We start from the raw sequence: 18,987 nt of genomic DNA on the forward strand, positions 1-18,987 counted from the left end.
AAAAATATCAATCATCTATCAATCGTTTGTAGAAAATATGAATTTATTAATAATTCTTGAATGAATATTACAAAAGCCCCAATAGGGTATTTATAGGCATTACATCAACCAAGATATATGAAAACTATCTAATATAAATATTCTAGAATATCTTAATTGATATATTCTAAATATCAATATATATTCTAGAATATCCTTCATCACAATCTTCCATTTGTGTAAGATACACTAACAATGATATAATGTATCTCATGCGTTTTAATACAGTGCATCTTATTCTCTAATATCCTCCCGCAATTGTATGGTCCTTTGAAAAAGGAATATGCAATTGGTTTTGTTGAATAATTGCTTGATCTCAATAATGGATATGTTCATTGATCGTCGAAGTGTCAATCGTGCTTGCTGATGGTCACCGTCTGTCTATGTAGTCCATCACTGTCGCATCTTGCTCTTTTTGAGTCTGTCGGAGCCGGTGGCTTATTAGATTAGATCTGTCATGATCTCTCCCAGAAACATAAAAATTAGGATTGTGCCATTTAAATGAAAAAAAAAACTGTCGTTGCAGAGATTTTATAGAGAGAAAAAATTGAGATCATGTAACATGAATGTGTGAAATTGGGAGATTTGTAGAGATATAGAAGGAATTGTGATTTTTATTGGAAAAACAAAAACCTAGAATAATAGAAAGAAGAGAATAAAAGATATCTAGATCCGAAACATAGAGAAAGACGGTATTTTTATTGAAAAAAAATATTAATAACATAACAAAATGATTAAGGTTTGGCGCACCAAGATCAATATGTTCAGTGGAGCTTGAGCTTTGATACCATGTAGAAAATATGAATTTATTGATAATTCTTGAATGAATATTACAAAAGCCCCAATAGGGTATTTATAGGCATTACATCAACCAAGATATATGAAAACTACCTAATATAAATATTTTAGAATATCTTAATTGATATATTCTAAATATCAATATATATTCTAGAATATCCTTCATCACAACCTTCCATTTGTATAAGATACACTAACAATGATACTATGTATCTCATGCGTTTTAATACAGTGCATCTTATTCTCTAATATCGTTGAGATAGGCCTAAATTTTTTTTTTTTCAATTGAAAAATAATTTAATTTTGAACGACACAAAGAGATTTCAAAATTTACTATGGGTTACTAAATCAATGTGATCACCTCAATAATAATTCAATACCATAGTTTTTTTAGATTTGATGAAAAAAATTGAAATCCAAAAAGTGAAATTCATATTTTTTAACTTCGATCCAATGTTTTGAAAATAAATGGCTATGAAATCCATTTTAAAATTAAAATTTAAAATAAAAATTAATTTTTAAGAATTTTATTGAAAATTTTTTTCTTAGACTTTCGTTCCCACACAAACACGTGATATTGGATCACTTTTTTGGGATGTCAGGTGATAAGGTCAATGACCTTTAATAAGATGTGAAATCTTAGTACTCTTTTTAGGATAGCTTTACCTTTGGATTAAACGAATTTTACTTTTGAAACTTGATTCACTTTAAACAAACACAGAATCAATTTGTTCCTTTAAAGATGTGGTCCCTGATTTAACTCAAAAATTTCTTGAATTACAAACTTATGAAGGACGTTTGGTAAAACAATGTGGGTCCCTCACCATGATCTGTATGTGTGTGCGTGTGTGTGTGTGTTTGTTGTAACAAAACTTTAAAATGTTTTTTATTTTTTTATTTTTTATATACCAAGCAGTGATTAATGGATGTATTAACAGATCAAAGTTTCTAGAACAAAAGCCTCCACCATTATTAGGTGGCCTTAAATCAACGTTAACCTTTGCACGGACCTTCCCCAACGCGAACAAACAGAGAAACAACCTTCAGATTGAAACAAGATAGTTGTCGACCTCATATCTCCCGTCTTGACCTTTAACAATTGTTTTGGAGGTTTCACAGCCCCATCAAGCATCATGGAAGCCATATCTGTGGTCGTCAACAATGGAAGCTTCTCCTGAACTTGTAAAAACAGCCTCAATTCATCACTCTACACAAATACTTCTCCAATACTACTCGTCTTTGCTCCACAAATTCCTGTTTTTTTACATCACTTGACTCTCCACCATGTTCTTATCCGGCCTCGGTGGGAGAATGAATCAAATACTGGATTGAGGATCGAAAGCTTGTCATTGAAGCTTAGCCGTTGATGTCTCGAAGGCGCAAAACGAAGATGTAAGGGAGAGATAGAGAGATTTGGCTTTAAGAGTTGAAAACTAGGGTCTGTGATGGTTCTATTCCATGAAGAAGAGACGGATCGAACTAGGATTCAGTAAGGGTAAGGAGGTAGAGGAGATTCCCAGGTCAGCCGTAAGTAGGAGATCTTCTACCGGTACATCTAATACCGTCCGTCAGGTATCATAAACACCCAATTATAAAAAAAAAACACTTTTTATTTTATTTTATTTTTATTTCTCTCCATTCGACCGCAATATCAGACTTTTAGCAGTTGGATCGGCTAGATGCACGCCTCTTCTAGCAGCTTCTCTAGGTTGGCAGTTGGGTAGCCTTCCCTCATCTTACTTGGGGATGCCTCTGGGGGCCCCCTATAGGAGGATAGCAATTTGGGACCCGATAGTAGAAAGAATCGAAAGGAAACTAGCAATGTGGCAAGTCAACTATTTATCCAAGAGAGGTAAACTGACTCTGATTAAAAGCGTGCTCTCCAGTATACCAATTTATTTCCTCTCTCTTCTCTCAATGCCTCGAAGTGTAGAACTAAGGCTTGATAAGTTATTCCGTAACTTCCTTTGGCATGACAGAGATGGGAGTAGGAAGCATCACCTCGTGAACTGGAAACAAGTCTGCTCAGATAAGAATCATGGCGGTCTCGGTATTAGGAGACTCAGGGAAACGAACTTGGCCTTAAAGGGGAAGTGGTTGTGGAAGTCTGGGACACATGCAAATAGCTTATGGAGACAGGTTATAGAAAACAAGTACGAATCAAGTTGAATAGGTTGGGAAAGCGGACCAACCAGACAACCATTTGGGTGCGGGATGTGGAAAGGAATCATGAAGACCATTCCGTTATTCAAAACGAAAATCAAATTTATAGTGGGTCAAGGCAACCGAGTAAGATTCTGGGAAAACACATGGTGCGGCAACCAGCCCCTAATGGAGGTATTTCCAACCCTGTACTCCATTTCTTCGAAGAAAGGGCAGACTATCGCATCATTCCGTCATGACATGGGCGGAGACTAGGCTTGGGATCTTGGGCTTCGGAGAGGCATTAATGAGATAGAACTTCAAGAAGTTGGTAGATTAGTCATTGGTGCATCGAGTATCGTTCGTCGTACGGGTCGCAAAGATGAGAGAGTTTGGACGGCCAATAAGGATGGAAGATTCTCGGTTCATTCATTCTACTAATCCTTGTGCAACAATGGGGATCCACACTTCCCCCACGTTGCTATTTGGGGCCCAAAAGTGCCAAGCAAAGTCGCCTTTTTCACTTGGACGACGGTTTTAGGAAGGATCCAAACAATGGATTTTCTAATGCGGCGTGGATGGTGTGGGGCGAGTTGTTGTATGTTGTGTATGGAAGATGGAGAATCATCGGACCACCTCCTAATCCACTGCAAGTTCTCTCAAGCCATTTGGGCTCACTTTTTTAGGTTGTATGGGGTCTCAACATGCTTGCCAAAATCTGTCAAGGACGTTTTTATTGGTTGGTCATCAATCGGTTACTCATTTAGTGGGTCAAAGAGGACGTTGTTGAGTATTACATCCTTCGCAATTTGTTGGGGGATATGGCTTGAAAGGAATAGACGTATTTTTGAAGGGAAACGGAAAGAATATTCGAATACGATTATGTCTATCTTGGGTCTCATCTACTGTTGGTCCAAAGTTTACAAGGAGTTTAGGGGACTGTACTTTGAGGACTTTTTGTACAGATGGGATGGGATTTGTTGTTCTATGCGTGTGTAACTCTCTTTTGTAAGGTCTCACCAAGTTGATCAACTCGACCGACTTGCTTTGTTTTATTAATACAATACTATTTATCAAAAAAAATATCAGACTTTTAAATTCAAATCCTTCGAATCTATGAAATGGGTTGACGGCCTACCTCTCAACCAGTCCAAAGAATCTTCAAAAGAGAAAGGAAAAGAAATAATCTATAGCCTCTGTTTTTGTTTGTCTCTCTATCTAGACTCCAACCTGATCTTTGTTTTTTCAGATGTTCTTCCATTGCCACATATATATATGTCCCGTTCCCCACCCTAAGCCCTACACTTTAATAAACGTGTTTTGTCCTACATGGGTTAGAAGTTTTGGAATGGACTGATTTTTTGTGAGGAGATCATCCTCACCAAAAATCAGCTCATTCCAAAACTTCTAACCCCATAAAAAATGATTTACAAAAAATGGACAGTCCACGATTTTTCAACTTGTAAATATGGGGCTAAAAATTTCAAAATGGGCTGATTTTTGGCGAGGATGATCTTCTAATCATAAAGATCATCCTCACAAAAAATCAGTCCATTCCAAAACTTCTAACCCATGTAAGACAAAACACGTTTGTTAAAGTGTAGGGTAAAGCTTAGGGTGTTGAACATTTCCCTATATATATATAGGGAGCGGTTCGACGGCCCAAAAGTGTAGCACCTTCTTTGCCAAGTTTTTTGAATCATTAGATTTGACGAGATCCAACGTTCTACATTTAATTTAACAACTGTAAAGCTTTTCTGACTTTTCAGCATAAAAATTTAAAAATTAAAAATAAGCCCCTCGAAATTTAAAAAGAAGTCTCTTTCTCTCTTTTCTTAACCTCTACATTTCTCACAATCATTCTGGCCTATACACAAACACAGAGAGTCGAAACCCTCTCACAGTCATCTTGTATAGATGGAGAAGAGAATTCATGTTGTGGGTTGGGAAAAGAAGCGTAAACCAGTGACAAAAGGTCAGAACTAAGAACGGCCTTGCAAATCAGTGATTGAAACTCCTCTCTCTCTCTCTCTCACATACACACACACACCCCCCCCCCCTTCCGTTAATGTTCAGTTAAATTGAATGGAATATCCTACTGTTAAGAATGACAAGAAAGAATTCTTTCTCATAACAATTAAATTAAAACAGGAATTTGAAAAGAATACTTCATCCATTTTGAGAAAATTTTAACAAAAAAATCAAGATTTTATTTTATTTTATTTTATTTTGAGTTATAATGGTTGTCTAGGATAAGAATCTGCTTTGATATGATATAATTACCTCTTTGAAAGTAATGAAATTTGGTTCTTTAAAGAGAATAATTGATTAAAAAAAATCAAATAAGCAAAAATTTGCAAGGACTTGTATATATTCTTGTAATTTTTGTCTCTTTATCTCGTCCTCACATTAGATAAGCAAATCCCCCAATTTTCTTCCTTTTGAATGTTATTTCAATTAAATTCAGAACTCTCAAATGACAGCTTTTTCACAGCAATACTCTTAATTTCTTCTTGACTTAGTTTTCCTTCCAAGTTTTCCCATTAAGATATCTGGTTTATTGGAGGAATGATTCATTAACAACTCGTCATCTTCTTCACCTCCACCTCCTCTTGTTTTCCTTATTTATTCCCATCTTAGCCTTTTCAAGAGACTCCATTTTCAATTGATGTTAAAGTTCTTCAATATAGTGATAATGGAAACTCTGTAATTGAGAAACAAAACACATATTCATCATCCAAGGTGTTTAATCTTGATGTAAGTGATCAAGTCAATCAAAGGGAGACCACTCAGACATGCATATTGATTGATTTCTTCTCAATCCAAGGTAAATTAGTCAAAATTTGACTTGAATTCTTGTGAGAGCAAGAAGAGGTGAAGCAAGAGAGGGGAGAGATTTTTGTAGAAGACAAATATGAGAGGGTTTCCACTCTCACCGTTAGTGTGCAAGACAGTGAATGTGAGAGAGATGGGGAGGTAAAAGTTAAAAAGAGGGGTTTATTTTTAATTTTAAATTTCTTTTCCTGAAAAGTCAGAAATACTTTACAGTTGTCAAATTAAATCTAGAATGTTGGATCTCGTCAAATCTAATGATTCAAAAAACTTGGAAAGAAGTTGTCACACTTTAGGGCCGCCGAACCGCTCCCACATATATATATATATGGGAAATGTTCAGCACCCTAAGTTTTACCACACACTTTAACAAACGTTTTTTGTCTTACATGGGTTAGAAGTTTTGGAATGGGCTGATTTTTGGTGAGGATGATCTCTATAATTAGAAGATCATCCTCCCCAAAAATCAGCCCATTCCAAAATGTTTAACCCCATGTTTACACGTTGAAAAATCGTGGACCGTCCATTTTTTGTAAATCATTTTTTATGGGGTTAGAAGTTTTGGAATGAGCTGATTTTTGGTGAGGATGATCTCCTCACCATAGAGATCATCCTCACCAAAAATCAGCCCATTCTGAATCTTCTAACCCATGTAGGACAAAACACGTTTGTTAAAGTGTGTGGTAAAACTTAGGGTGCCGAACGGGACCCTATATATATATATAGGGGGCGTTCAATGGCCACCTTTTTAGCAAACTTTTTGGCAAAACATTTTTCAAAACATGAGTTAGAGGTTTTGGAATGGGCTGATTTTTGGTGAGGATGATCTCTATGGTGAGGAGATCATCATCACCAAAAATCAGCCCATTCCAAATCTTTTAACCCCATCAAAAACAGTTTACAAAAAATGGACGGTCCACGATTTTTCAGCTTATAAACATGGGTTAGAAGTTTTGGAATGGGCTGAATTTTGGTGAGGATGATCTCCTCACCGTAGAGATCATCCTCACCAAAAATCAGCCCATTTCAAAACTTCTAACTCATGTTTTGAAAAATGTTTTGCCAAAAAGTTTGCTAAAAAGTTTGCCATTGAACGCTACACATATATATATATATATATATATATATATATATATATTATATATATATATAGAGAGAGAGAGAGAGAGAGAGAGAGAGAGAGAGAGAGGAGAGAGAGAGAGAGAGAGAGACGTCTCTATCCTTGCTGCCCCTTCTTATAGATGAAAAGAAAAGAAAAAAAAATCAACTATTTCTACTACCAGCACACCATGCATAATAAAGTTGATTTTTTATTGAATTTTTATATTAAAGAGGAAGAAATAAAAAATAAAAAATAAAAAGAAAATATTTTTTTATTATTTTTTTTTTCACTTATGCCCCTTCATCCTTATTTCATATGTCACTTTGAATTTTTCATTGTTATTAGAGTTTATAAATTAAAAAAACTACTTAACCAAAAGATTCTACTAACATATCCTAAGAAAATAAATTCAATTAAATAAAATAAAAAATAGGTCAATTTTGCAATACGATAATTTTTTAGAATTTTAAGTTTGATCCTCAAACATTTTCCAGTGGAGTCATCACTGAAAGCGTCATCGATCCACATGTGTGAATTCACTTTTTGGTGTTTGGGAGTCGTTATTTAATTTTTCGGTCTAGGAATCGAAACATGACTCAAAATTGGAACAAAGTATTAATCTACAAAAAGAAAGAGTCCGGGGATCACATTCTGGGATCAGAAAGTGTTAGACACCAATCTCGCCCGGCAAACGCCAGTCTCTACTTTTCTCAAAAAGCTTTACATAACTAAAAATAACTTAAAAAATAAAATAAAAAAATACCTAATTTATTTGGGTGATTGCAACGGTTGATTCCCTCAGAATTAGTGGAGTGCGTTCCTTGTGTGAGTCTTCCTACTTTTTTCTTCGTCACTAGATCCGCTTCCGATCTCCGAGATGAGGTATCTTCTTTCTAGATCTAAATATTTTTTGACTTTTTGAGGTGTTTTGAATGGTTTTTGGGGTTTTTTTTTTTAAAGGATTTCTGAGTATTTTTTGAGTGAAAAATGAGGCTTGGGTGTAAGGTAAAGACTCTGTTCTTTACAGAAGCCAGCTCCAGCTCCAAAAGCTGGCTTCTAGAAGAAGTAGAAGCCCAGAGCCTGAAAAGCCACATCTAGTAGAAGTTTGTTTGTTACAGAAGCACATAAGCCAGAAATTGATGTTCGTTTGACAGCTTTTTATTGTTGGATTTTTATAAAATGACCAGAATACCCTTAATGTTGATAATGCACCCATAATGCACAAAAAATTAATAGAATACCTTAACAAATATATAATTACACTATATATATATATACAATAAATTTATATTAAAAAATTATAAAAATAATTATTTTAATAAATTTATAAATTTATAATTCTATTGAAATTTCAATAGCATTTCCTCTTAAAAATAAATATATGATAAAGAAAATACCTGCATAATATACAATCAAAATCCACATAAAGATGAAAGGTGTTTTGGTAATAAAGTAGTGATGATGAATTGCTCTTGGTCTTTGTAGTAAAGATGAATGGTATTTTGATAAAGATGAAGGGTATTTTGATAATTCTATTTTATTTTTTAAGGTTAAGTTTGATTGAAAATTGAATTAAAGATGAAGGGTATTTTGATAATTTCATTTTATTTTTTAAGGTTAAGTTTGGTTGAAAATTTAATTAAAGATGAAGAGTATTTTGGAAGATGAGGGTATTTTGATAATTTTATTTTATTTTTTAAGGTTAAGTTTGGTTGAAAATTTGATTAAAGATGAAGAGTATTTTGGTAATTTCCTTTTATTTTTTAAGGTTAAGTTTGGTTGAAAATTTGATTAAAAATGATAGGTATTTTGATAATTGGTAAAGATGAAAGGTATTTTGATAATTTCATTTTATTTTTTAAGGTTAAGTTTGGTTGAAAATTTGATTAAAGATGAAGAGTATTTTAGTAATTTCCTTTTATTTTTTAAGGTTAAGTTTGGTTGAAAATTTGATTAAAAATAAAGGGTATTTTAGTAAAGTCGAAGGGTATTTTGATAATTCCTTTTTATTTTTTAAGGTAAAGTTTGGTTGAAAATTTGATTAAAGATGAAGGGTATTTTGATAAATATGAAAGGTATTTTAGTTATTTCATTTCATTTTTAAGGTTAAGTTTAGTTGAAAATTTGATTAAAGATGAAGGGTATTTTGGTAATTACACTTGAACCGTTTTATGTTTTAGGCTTCCAACAAAAGTCATTTGAAGAAGCCCCTCTTGGGCGACTTCTTTTAAGAGCTAATTTTGGACTTTAATTGAAATCTACGGGAGCCAAAAAAAGTCCAAACAAACATCATTTATCTAATTTTTTTAACTTAAAAGCTAAAAAAAACAAAAAAAAGCTGGCTCCTGAAGCTAAAAAGAACAGGGCCTTAGGGATTTAGGATTTTGGGAAAACTGAGGAGAGTTTTTGGCCTCTTTTTCCTACGATTTTTCTTGACCTGCGAGTTTAAGTTGTGGATGCTCCTTTTTATAAAACTTTTTGGGAGTTTTTTTAGTTTGACTAGCTTTTTTCAAGATAAGATTAAGTTGTTTAATTATGGTTTAATTAGGATTTTGAATTATGATTTTAGTTCTTAAGTACAATGAAGACTTTTTAGTTTTTTAGAGAACCCCTTAATTATATTTTAATTTTTTGGGACCCCAGATAGAGGAGTCTTTTAATAAATATTATGTGGGCCTCATTTAAGTAAGTTGGCCTCCACTTAAAATTTGGCCTGTGGGCTCAATTAATTAATTTTATTTGTTCAAAATTTTAAATTTAATTTATTAAGGTTTCATTTTATGTTTATTAATGTTTTAATTATTTGTTTCAAATTTTTTATTTTTAGGGTTGGAAAAATTATCGTTTTGCCCTCAAAGAGAGCTTTTGAATTGAAAGATTGATTTTCGATGTTTTGGGATGTTTTGAAATAATTTTTTCGTAAAAAATTCAATGGAAGTATCGGTTTGTGTCACTTATGGGTTTTTTGCGTGAAATGATCGTAAACCTTATGAGGGGCATTTTTGTAATTTTGTCGAATTTGGTAAAATTTGGCGAAACGGTTTATTTGATTTTAATTTATTGTTTTATGTATTTGAAAGGATTTTTCTAATCGTAATGTAGGCCCTAAGAATGTTTCGATGTTAGGGATATTTTGGTAATTTGATCATTTTTATGATTTTTTCTTGTAAAGTTTCTTGTTGTCTCAAAAAGATGATTTCAATGTTTTGGGGGTCATATTTTTCAAGCGTAGCATAGTTTCTAAAATTTTGTTTACTTGAAATACCTCATCCAAATTTCTGAAACATATCTAGTAACAAATTTTTGTACTTGATTATCAATCAATCAGAGGAAAATATTGAGATTTGTATATTCTTTTCATCAAAATAAATAAAATCATTTACAATCTTACTTTACGAATCTCGAGATAAATTTATTAAAATTTATTATCAACAAGAACAAAATCATGTGAAAAATTTCATCTTTAATGATTCAATTATTTGTTTTTAGGACTAATAAAAAAAACTTGGCATAAAGTTGATATCTCAAAATTTTTTTCTTTAACATTGAAATCTCAAGAATAAGAAAATGATTTTTAGGATGTTGAAATGTGATAGATTTTGGTAAGAAACATAAAAACATCATTTTTATATTTTCCAACATTTTACCGGCCTGCCTTTAAATCATTTTTCATTAGTCTAAGAAGATCCAGTCCAATGAGTCCATGTTGCCAGGTTGAAAACATAACATATTGTTATAGATGATGCTGTATATATATATATATATATATATATTTTGCATCACAAAATTAAATCAAATACTATAAATTATTTTCCTGAGATTGACTAGTAGCAAGCAAGCAATAGAAAATTTTGCACTACAAAACATTTTCTCGAGTACCCTATCTTGTATAGGATCTTAATGTAAATTTTCTACAAAAATAGTGTTGATAATATGACGCGGTTTTGGTACATGCCCTTGACGCTAGTTTATGTGTTTGTACCCAGCCCAACAAACATTTGACATGTGGCACGAAAGACATCAACATTAGAGAAAGAGCTTCTCTATTGCCCACTTCCCACATATTTATTTTTTTAGATTTCAAATCTCAAAAAAGGTCATTGGGCCCACATTGATTATCACATTTACAATCTAACAACATGACCTTATAGATTTCATGAAAATATTCATATTATATATATATATATATATATTATGAATTTGATATGAACGGCTATCGAGCACTCAAATTTAAAAATAAAATTCAACGGTAAAAAATAATCATTTTTTAAATTTATTTTAAATTTTATATATATTTTATTCTCTACAACTCCATTACATTGAATAATGTTTTTGAATATTACAAGGTGATCAAATCAGAAGGTTTGCTTATTCTTTTTTTCATTGTGGGTACGAGAGAGAGAGAGAGAGAGAGAGAGAAGGACGTCAGGCGTGTCAGAGAAAAACTGTTTCATATAATCAAAATTCAAAATGTTATTCCTGTCTATGTAATACTACAAGTAGATTCATAAAGTAAAATATAATGATTGTCTAATGCCCCCTAAAACTGGAGATCTTTTGCCTTGGGATACGCCTAATCATAAATCTGTTTCTTGTGTATCCCTAAGCAAATGATCTATGATTCTTTGAAAGGGGTGTTGTGTGTGTGTGTGTGTGTGTTAGAGGGAGGAGTCATATTGTCACGACATGCCAAAAATAACCTTATGAATATTGACATCTAATTAGATTTTTAAAACAATAATCAACCTTATGAATACGACGCCTAATTAGATTTGTAAGTAAATTTTTATTAGGAACCAAAATGTGTGGTGAGGATCTCAGAAGATTAACTTATGAGTCATGTTGGCATAACATTGAAGCCCACATTGCTTCACACATTGGTGTGCATAGATGCTTCTCACTCATATGTTGCTGAAAAGTATCTAAGGTTCTGTATCCAGGTGAGCACTGTTTGGACCATGTAAATTTCAATGTTACTTGTGCATTTTCCTTAAATTATCAACATACCTCGAATCAAAATCCAACAAATGGATCATGATATCAGGATATCTTATCTCGAATCTTATCCCAAATCTTTTGTTTTGTTTTGTTTGATCAATTTAGTCAAATACTTAAATCAATCAATTTTTGACAGGTGTACAAACGGAATAGGGCACCAGATATTTTTCACTACTAACCATGTAAGACTTGTTTGCATCTTTAAGAGGTCATCATTATAAAAACTAAGACGCTCACATCTTTTGACATTGGAATCATTTGGTGATTAATAGGGTTTGTTTTAGCCTCTCTCGAGAAGAAGCCACGACTAACGGGTTCTATGATATAATTAAGAGAAATGGAGAATTTAAATGTGGTCAGCCCAGACCCAAACACAAGCGGTGTGGATCTAGATCTGGATCTGGATCTGGTGCTTGGTAAGTCATTTTCCTTGTGGACTTATTTTAACTTCAAGCTAGGGATGTCAACGGGTCGGTTTTAGTTAGATTCCTAAACGAACTGGAATCAAAATTGGTCAATTTTATTGGTTTTGGTTTATGTTGGTTCTAGTTTCAATTCTCAAACTTATGGGGTGGGAACTAAATATGACTACAACGTGGGCAGGTTGGAGGGTCAAATCAGGTTCAACCCAAGTTGTAGGACCCTCAACCTGAGTTGAACTCAATCCGATCACCGGGTGAGAGTTCATTTACCCAAGCTCAACCCGAGATTGAGCACTTCTAAAATTGGGTTGAGCACAGTTAGCTCAACTTAGATAATTTTGGACAGGTTGGACAGATTGGGCTCATTGAGGAAGTCTATTTCATTTTGATCAACATATAAATTTTATTTTATATCTTAAAAAAGAAATACAATATAAAAAATAAAATCGTTAGTAAATAAACTTGCACAAAACCTCCAGATCCATAAATTTTTATGTCATAATTTTTTCTTTTAGTTTTACAAATATATTTAAGAAAAGAAAATTAATAATTTTTTAATAAATAAATATAAATATTTATATGTAAATATATAGCATCGAGTTTGGGTTGACTAGGATTGCTTGGAGCTTCAACCCGAATTCAATTAGGTTGAGATTTCCTAACCCTGGTCCAACCCATTTTTCATATAACTCAACCTAGGCTTGCCCATCAGTAGGGTTAAGCCCAAGTTGAGTTCAGGGTTAGCCTACCCAAGTTGTAGCCCTAGAAAAAAATCATAGAATATTTTTTTTCTTAAATGATTTAATTATTTATTTTTATCGATTTTGGAATCAATTCAGTTCAAAATCCAATAAAAAGGGATCCAAAATCAGGGTGTCCAATTCCAGATAAATGGGTACCTATTAACAACTCACCTCATGCACGAGGTTTTTATCTTAGTTATTTGTTCTTTGAGCATCCCTAGGGAATATCCTCCCATCTCAAGCATTGATTTAATGGAAAGCCTCGAACCTTGAACTTCATTTGAGTCATAGCTTCAAGTGTACATCGAGATGGTAGGATTATTATGGGGATTCTTTAGACAATGTATATCCCTAGAAGAATCTAGTTAGTCGTGTATTTGATGCTTTTTTCTCATCTATGGAAACAAAGAAGCCAAGTTGACTTATTCGAGTCATCTTATCTCGTATTAGAACTCAAGATTTGAACTATGTAATAATGGTGAAAAATGAAATTTCATTATTTAATTTTACTTGGATAAAATCATAGGAAAAATATCTGAGGAAAATGAAGAAGAAAAAGGAGAGGGGGAGGAGGAGAAAAAAAATGAGAGGGGAGGGAGAGGCTTGGGGCGGAGAAGAAGAGGCTAGGGAAATGATAAAAGAGAGGGGGGAAGGACGTGGTGGTGGCGATGGCAGAGGTAAGTAAGGAAGAAGATGATGAGGAAGAAGAGGGGAGAATGTGGTGGTGGTGATGGTGGTGGCGGAAGTGAGGGAAGGAGAAGGAAAAGAAGAAGACGAAGAGAAAGAGAAAAAGAAAAAGAGAAGATGGTCGGAGATGGTAATAATGGCGACAGCGAGATTAGTGTGATAGTGGCTATAGTAGTGGTGGTGTTGGTAGGGAAGAAGAAGATATGAGTGAAAAAAATATGGGTGGAAAAGTGAAATCCATGTTTTGGTGGACTTTTCGATTGGGGTGAAAACTTTTCATGAAAAAATGCAATGAAACACATGAAAAATGTCATTTTCCATGAAAATTGATTTTCCACCATAGTTTCCAAGTGCAATCAAACATACCCTTAATCTGTCATTCTTTTCTAATTCTTCATCTTCTTCTTGATCTAAGAACCCCAATATAAACCTTACAATTATATCAATTTTATATACAAGAATCAAAAGCCATCATTAATTTTTGGGACAATGACTGTAAAGACCTAATTTTTGAAAATATATACCAAAAAGTCCCTTTTAAAAAATTATGGACTCTTTTGTGCCCAATTCGTAAAAAATTAATCTAAAAAGGATTTTTGAAGCGAAAATATCATAATTACTCTTTCAATGATTTTTGAAATTTAAATAAACATGCTTATTTGAGAATATTTGAGCTATTCCTCTATTTTATAATGACATGCCCCTTAACTATAGTCATCTCTTATAGATCAATTAAAAAAAAACTTGTTTATCATGCCCCTTAACTATGGTCATCTCTTATAGATCAATTAAAAAAAAACTTGTTTATCTTACCAAAACTAGTAATCTTTAAATCACATAGATGGTGATGATTACACCAATGATGGTGATGGAGACAAGTATGATCGTCAACAAACTGATCTGGTCTATGTATATTAGATTTAATAAAATATATGAATAATTTTAAATAATTAGAACATAATTTTAAACTCGACTTGAATGTTCATCGAATTGATTACCCTCAAAAATTAGTATGTAGATACTAATGAGTCAAATAAATTTATATTGAATTTAGTTTTTAATAAATAAAATATTTAGTTTTTTTAATAAATAAAATATATTTTTTCACTTTTTAAAGAAATATTAATAACTAAATTAATTGTTCCAAGTATTTTATTTGACTCCCTACATTTTTAGATCAAACACTTTGTAAAGTTGCTCAAAGAGTATTTTAGGTATTTTTCTTAAAAACATCTTCAAAAGATCCTTAATAGACTAATATTTTATTAAGTGAGACTTAAATGATCCATTTTCTTTACTACGGGACTATTTGGAACATATTCTCAATAAAGAGTCCTTCAAAGTCATTCTCCCTTAATTTTTCGTGCTTTTATTTTTTTACGAAATTGGTATTAGAATTGTAATTCAACTATATGTGGAGAGCCCTATATCAATGGATGCTGGATCATGCCGATTGGAATTCCTTAGTTATTGTGGAATTGAGGTAGGTAATACACGAGTATTAAGTGATCTTCAAGATTGCATGAAATATCTCGGCGGTGAAGAGGGCTTATCAATCGCACTATCTTTCCTTGGAAGATGTTGCCTAACATACTTCACACCACCCGAGTAATTACAGACCTTTGGCTTGATTGTATTGTTACCAATTTATGTAATTCTTCCTGTGAAGTCATGTTTGGGGCAGCTTTGCTTTCAAAAAATACACTTACGCAAAATTATTGTTTTTATAAGAATCAAAATTAGTCATGAGGGTAATATGATTGGCCAGACGGCATACTCAAATGACTCCATGATGTGACAAGTTCGGATACCATAGATCTGAACACCTTGGGATAGGCAATTGCATTTTCCCAAAAAAAATGTACCCTGAGGGAATCATGTATCCCAAGGCGTACAGATCTACAGTTCCAAAACTTGTCCACGTCATGGAGTCATTTGAGTATGCCAACTGGCGAGACATATTATCAGGCTCTCAAAATTATTATTTGGTGATATTATCTAGTAAAGTACTTTTTGAAATCTACCCTTGACCAAAAGTCAGCATTCATTAGCGATGAATATCCAAAATACCCTGCGTGGACAAGTTACTAAAATGCCATTAGATATTTAAAAAGAAGAAAAGAAGATTAAAATAGATCTCATCAAAGTGTAGAGTTTGTCTTCTTTCATGAAATAAATTCATCCTTTAAAGTTTGTTCACCAGTTCAGCTTCTTCACTGAATTAGATATTTCTGTAAGATTTTCTACATATTTCGTCATTAATGGCCTACATTACAATTTTGAAATAATCATGTAAAATTGAACCTAAAATTTCTTACTTCTTGCAATGGATGATGGTGAATGCTCTCGGTTGAGTTGTTAAATACATTTCTAGCTCAAAAACATCATTACCTAGAATAAAAAATTAAAGTAAATAAAGAGAAAAATTAGGATTTTCCTTTCTTGGGGGAGAGGGCAACATGTTTATAAATAATATTTACATGAGGTTATATTAGTACTGCTTTTGCTTTCATGTCTGATTCTATGTTCCCTGTAAAGACTCATGCAAACTGATTTGATTCATTCGAGTTATCTTGTCTCACACTAGTAACACTAGATCTCTAATAAAGAATTAAAAATGTCTGAGAAATACGAAAGACAATGAAAATATTCTTCATCTAATTTATCATTCATGAAGAGGGGGTTATCCCTTGAGTTGGCAAATATTATTTGTAACGATCTCTGTTGTAAATATATTCATGTGTGAGTTTGGAATAAAAGGAAGGGTCCCATTAATCTCCAATTTGTGACGAAAAAAAGAAAAAGAAAAAGAAAAGGAGCCTAAACTAGCGAATTTTTCACTGTGAAGTGGTCACCCAGCTAGTGACTTTGCTTGATCGATTGCTCTACCTAAGGCCGTACACTGATTATTTATTTATTTTTCTAGAGTTATCACGTAATGAAAAAAAAAATTTGCTCGCAGAAAACTCAAATTGGGATATCACAGAATCCTGGATCGACCAATCACATGAACCTGCATATATTGATAGCATCCCAAATTTAAAACTACCCTCATTAGTGTGATTAACTTTTCTGTGAGCAAAAAATCCTTGATTGTCTTTTTTGTGAGCCAAAAATATCTCATCTGTCTTACATTATTAATCTTTATTCCTTACTTGTAACTACTGCAAGGATTTGAATATAAGAAAGGTGAAAAAAATTAAAAAATAATAGATCAACCATTTCCTTTACTTGGTATGCGAGGAAGATATGATACTTCAAACTTCCATGCAATACTATTTCTTCATTGTACTTCACTTCACTCCTATATGTATATATAAAGTCAAGTACATTTTGCAATGTCAGTATATAACTGGTAACTGCATCCCAGTTTGAGCTGTATTTCATGGCCCAAAGCGATGAAATTAGTTCGGTTCAACGAGAAGAATCCGGAGAAACAAGCAACAAGGATGCTTGGTTGGTCAACTTAATGAAGATTGACAGTAGTGATAAAAGTGGCGATATTAAGCCTCGAATTCAAAGGGTACCACAATTGCTGCGTGAAATCGAAGACCATGAAACATGCTTTGTTCCTAGGGTGGCGTCCATTGGTCCTTACTACCATGGAAAACCTGAGTTTGAGATGATAGAGAAGATCAAGCCTGCATTTGCTCGGCGATTTGCCTAAGATTGTGGCAAGAAGATTGAAGACTTGTACAAGAAGGTTGTTGATGTCACTGCTGAAGCAAGGAAGTACTATGCTGATGGCTCCACAACTCACTTTGACAAGGAAGAATTCAATCACATAATGTTCCTCGATGGATGCTTTGTTCTGAATTACATTTATTGTGTTGTAAATAATAATTACAATGATGAGATGTTGACATGTCGCCATGTTGAACATTATTTATTGAGAGACTTGTTCTTGCTTGAGAACCAACTCCCATATGTGGTTCTGATGGAATTGATGAGCTTGAGATCCCCTGGAGAGGAGAAAGGAGAAAAGATCCATGATTTTATCAACACGATGATTGATAAGAGAACACCGTTCCAAAGGACATCCTGGAGATCAACAACCACTTCACCTCCTTCACCTTTTCCGGACCAAATTGTTTGGTGGAAATGGCAAGCCTCACCAATCTCAATTGAACTATGGCATTTGGCAGACATTTGGCACAGTGAAAGAGCTTAAAGCCGTGGGGATTAGATTCAGGCAAAGTCGAACAAGTTTTTTGAATGACATTCATTTCCGATCTTATAAGTTTTATGGAGAGTTGTCACTCCCTCCATTATTTATTACCCGGATCACCAAAGACGTCGTTCTCAACTTTATTGCCTATGAAATGTGCCCTGATGCCCCATTTGATTGTGCAGTTTCCACCTACATCTACTTCCTAAATATGCTAATTGATGGTGCAGATGACGTAAAAGAGCTGCGATCAAAAGGGATACTCTACAACGGCCTTGGCAGTGATGAGGAAGTAGTTGATCTCCTCAAACAGTTGTCTATTGGATTGGTGATTGATCTTAGTATCTATCACCATATTATAATAGGCATTGAATTGTATTATAGAAACAAGGCTAAGGTATCCATCGGTGAAATCATGCACACTCATTTCAGTAGTCCCTGGACTGCTATCGCTTTTCTTGCTGCCATTTTTATCATTGCCGTATCCATTGTTCAGACGTACTTTGCAGTTTTTCCTAGGTGATTAATTATACACTTCTCTTGTATCCTCAAGGGTAATATTGATAATCATATGGAGCTCTATATATTTGATTATTTTAGAATGGATTTATTCCCTTCTGGAAAATTGAATTTTTTTTACTTTTTATTTTTGTTTCCTTCTATCTTTTTTTTTCTTCCTTCTTTTTTCTGTTTTTTAATTGGCAAGCTGGGGGATAGATAAGGGACCTCCTTCATTTATAGGCCAAAAAGAAGTACTATAATCTTATGTAATTATAGCATATATGCTTCCTAAAGATCGATTTTATCTTGAAAGGAATAACATTTGGATCGAGCAAAATCAAAAAATTTATGCAATGAAACTCCACCTCCTGCTAAATAACTATATGCTCAGTTAGCTTCCCTCCAATAAACTCAATTGAGTTTTCGTCGAACTGCTAGCTTCACAATTTCTGAATTTCACGAACCGACAAGAAAAAGTACATTTCCAAGAAGCTTCAACCATTTCCTTTTATCGAGCATAGACCTAGGAAGGGAGAAGGGGTCCATTATCAGATG

The 18,987-nt window shown here is 33.4% G+C and overlaps 1 protein-coding gene and 1 long non-coding RNA gene across 2 annotated transcripts; both read left to right on the plus strand.

Annotated features, from left to right (window-relative positions):
• Nucleotides 1-1,759: 1,759 nt before the first annotated feature.
• LOC147380694 (uncharacterized) lies at nt 1,760-4,194 on the plus strand. The gene is made up of 2 exons (XR_015175170.1): nt 1,760-2,689; nt 2,817-4,194. It is a non-coding gene; the product is annotated as an uncharacterized LOC147380694 (long non-coding RNA).
• A 13,425-nt stretch (nt 4,195-17,619) lies between these two features.
• On the plus strand, nt 17,620-18,454 carry LOC147380695 (putative UPF0481 protein At3g02645). Its single transcript, XM_086431368.1, has 2 exons — nt 17,620-17,853; nt 17,909-18,454. The coding sequence occupies exons 1-2, from the start codon at nt 17,620-17,622 to the stop codon at nt 18,452-18,454; spliced, it is 780 nt and encodes a 259-aa protein (XP_086287494.1).
• The last annotated feature ends 533 nt before the right edge of the window (nt 18,455-18,987 follow it).

This window comes from Akebia trifoliata, unplaced genomic scaffold, assembly GCF_017979445.1.
Source record: "Akebia trifoliata isolate Shusen 1 unplaced genomic scaffold, ASM1797944v1 Contig01099, whole genome shotgun sequence".
In the NCBI taxonomy this organism is placed as follows: Eukaryota; Viridiplantae; Streptophyta; class Magnoliopsida; order Ranunculales; family Lardizabalaceae; genus Akebia; species Akebia trifoliata.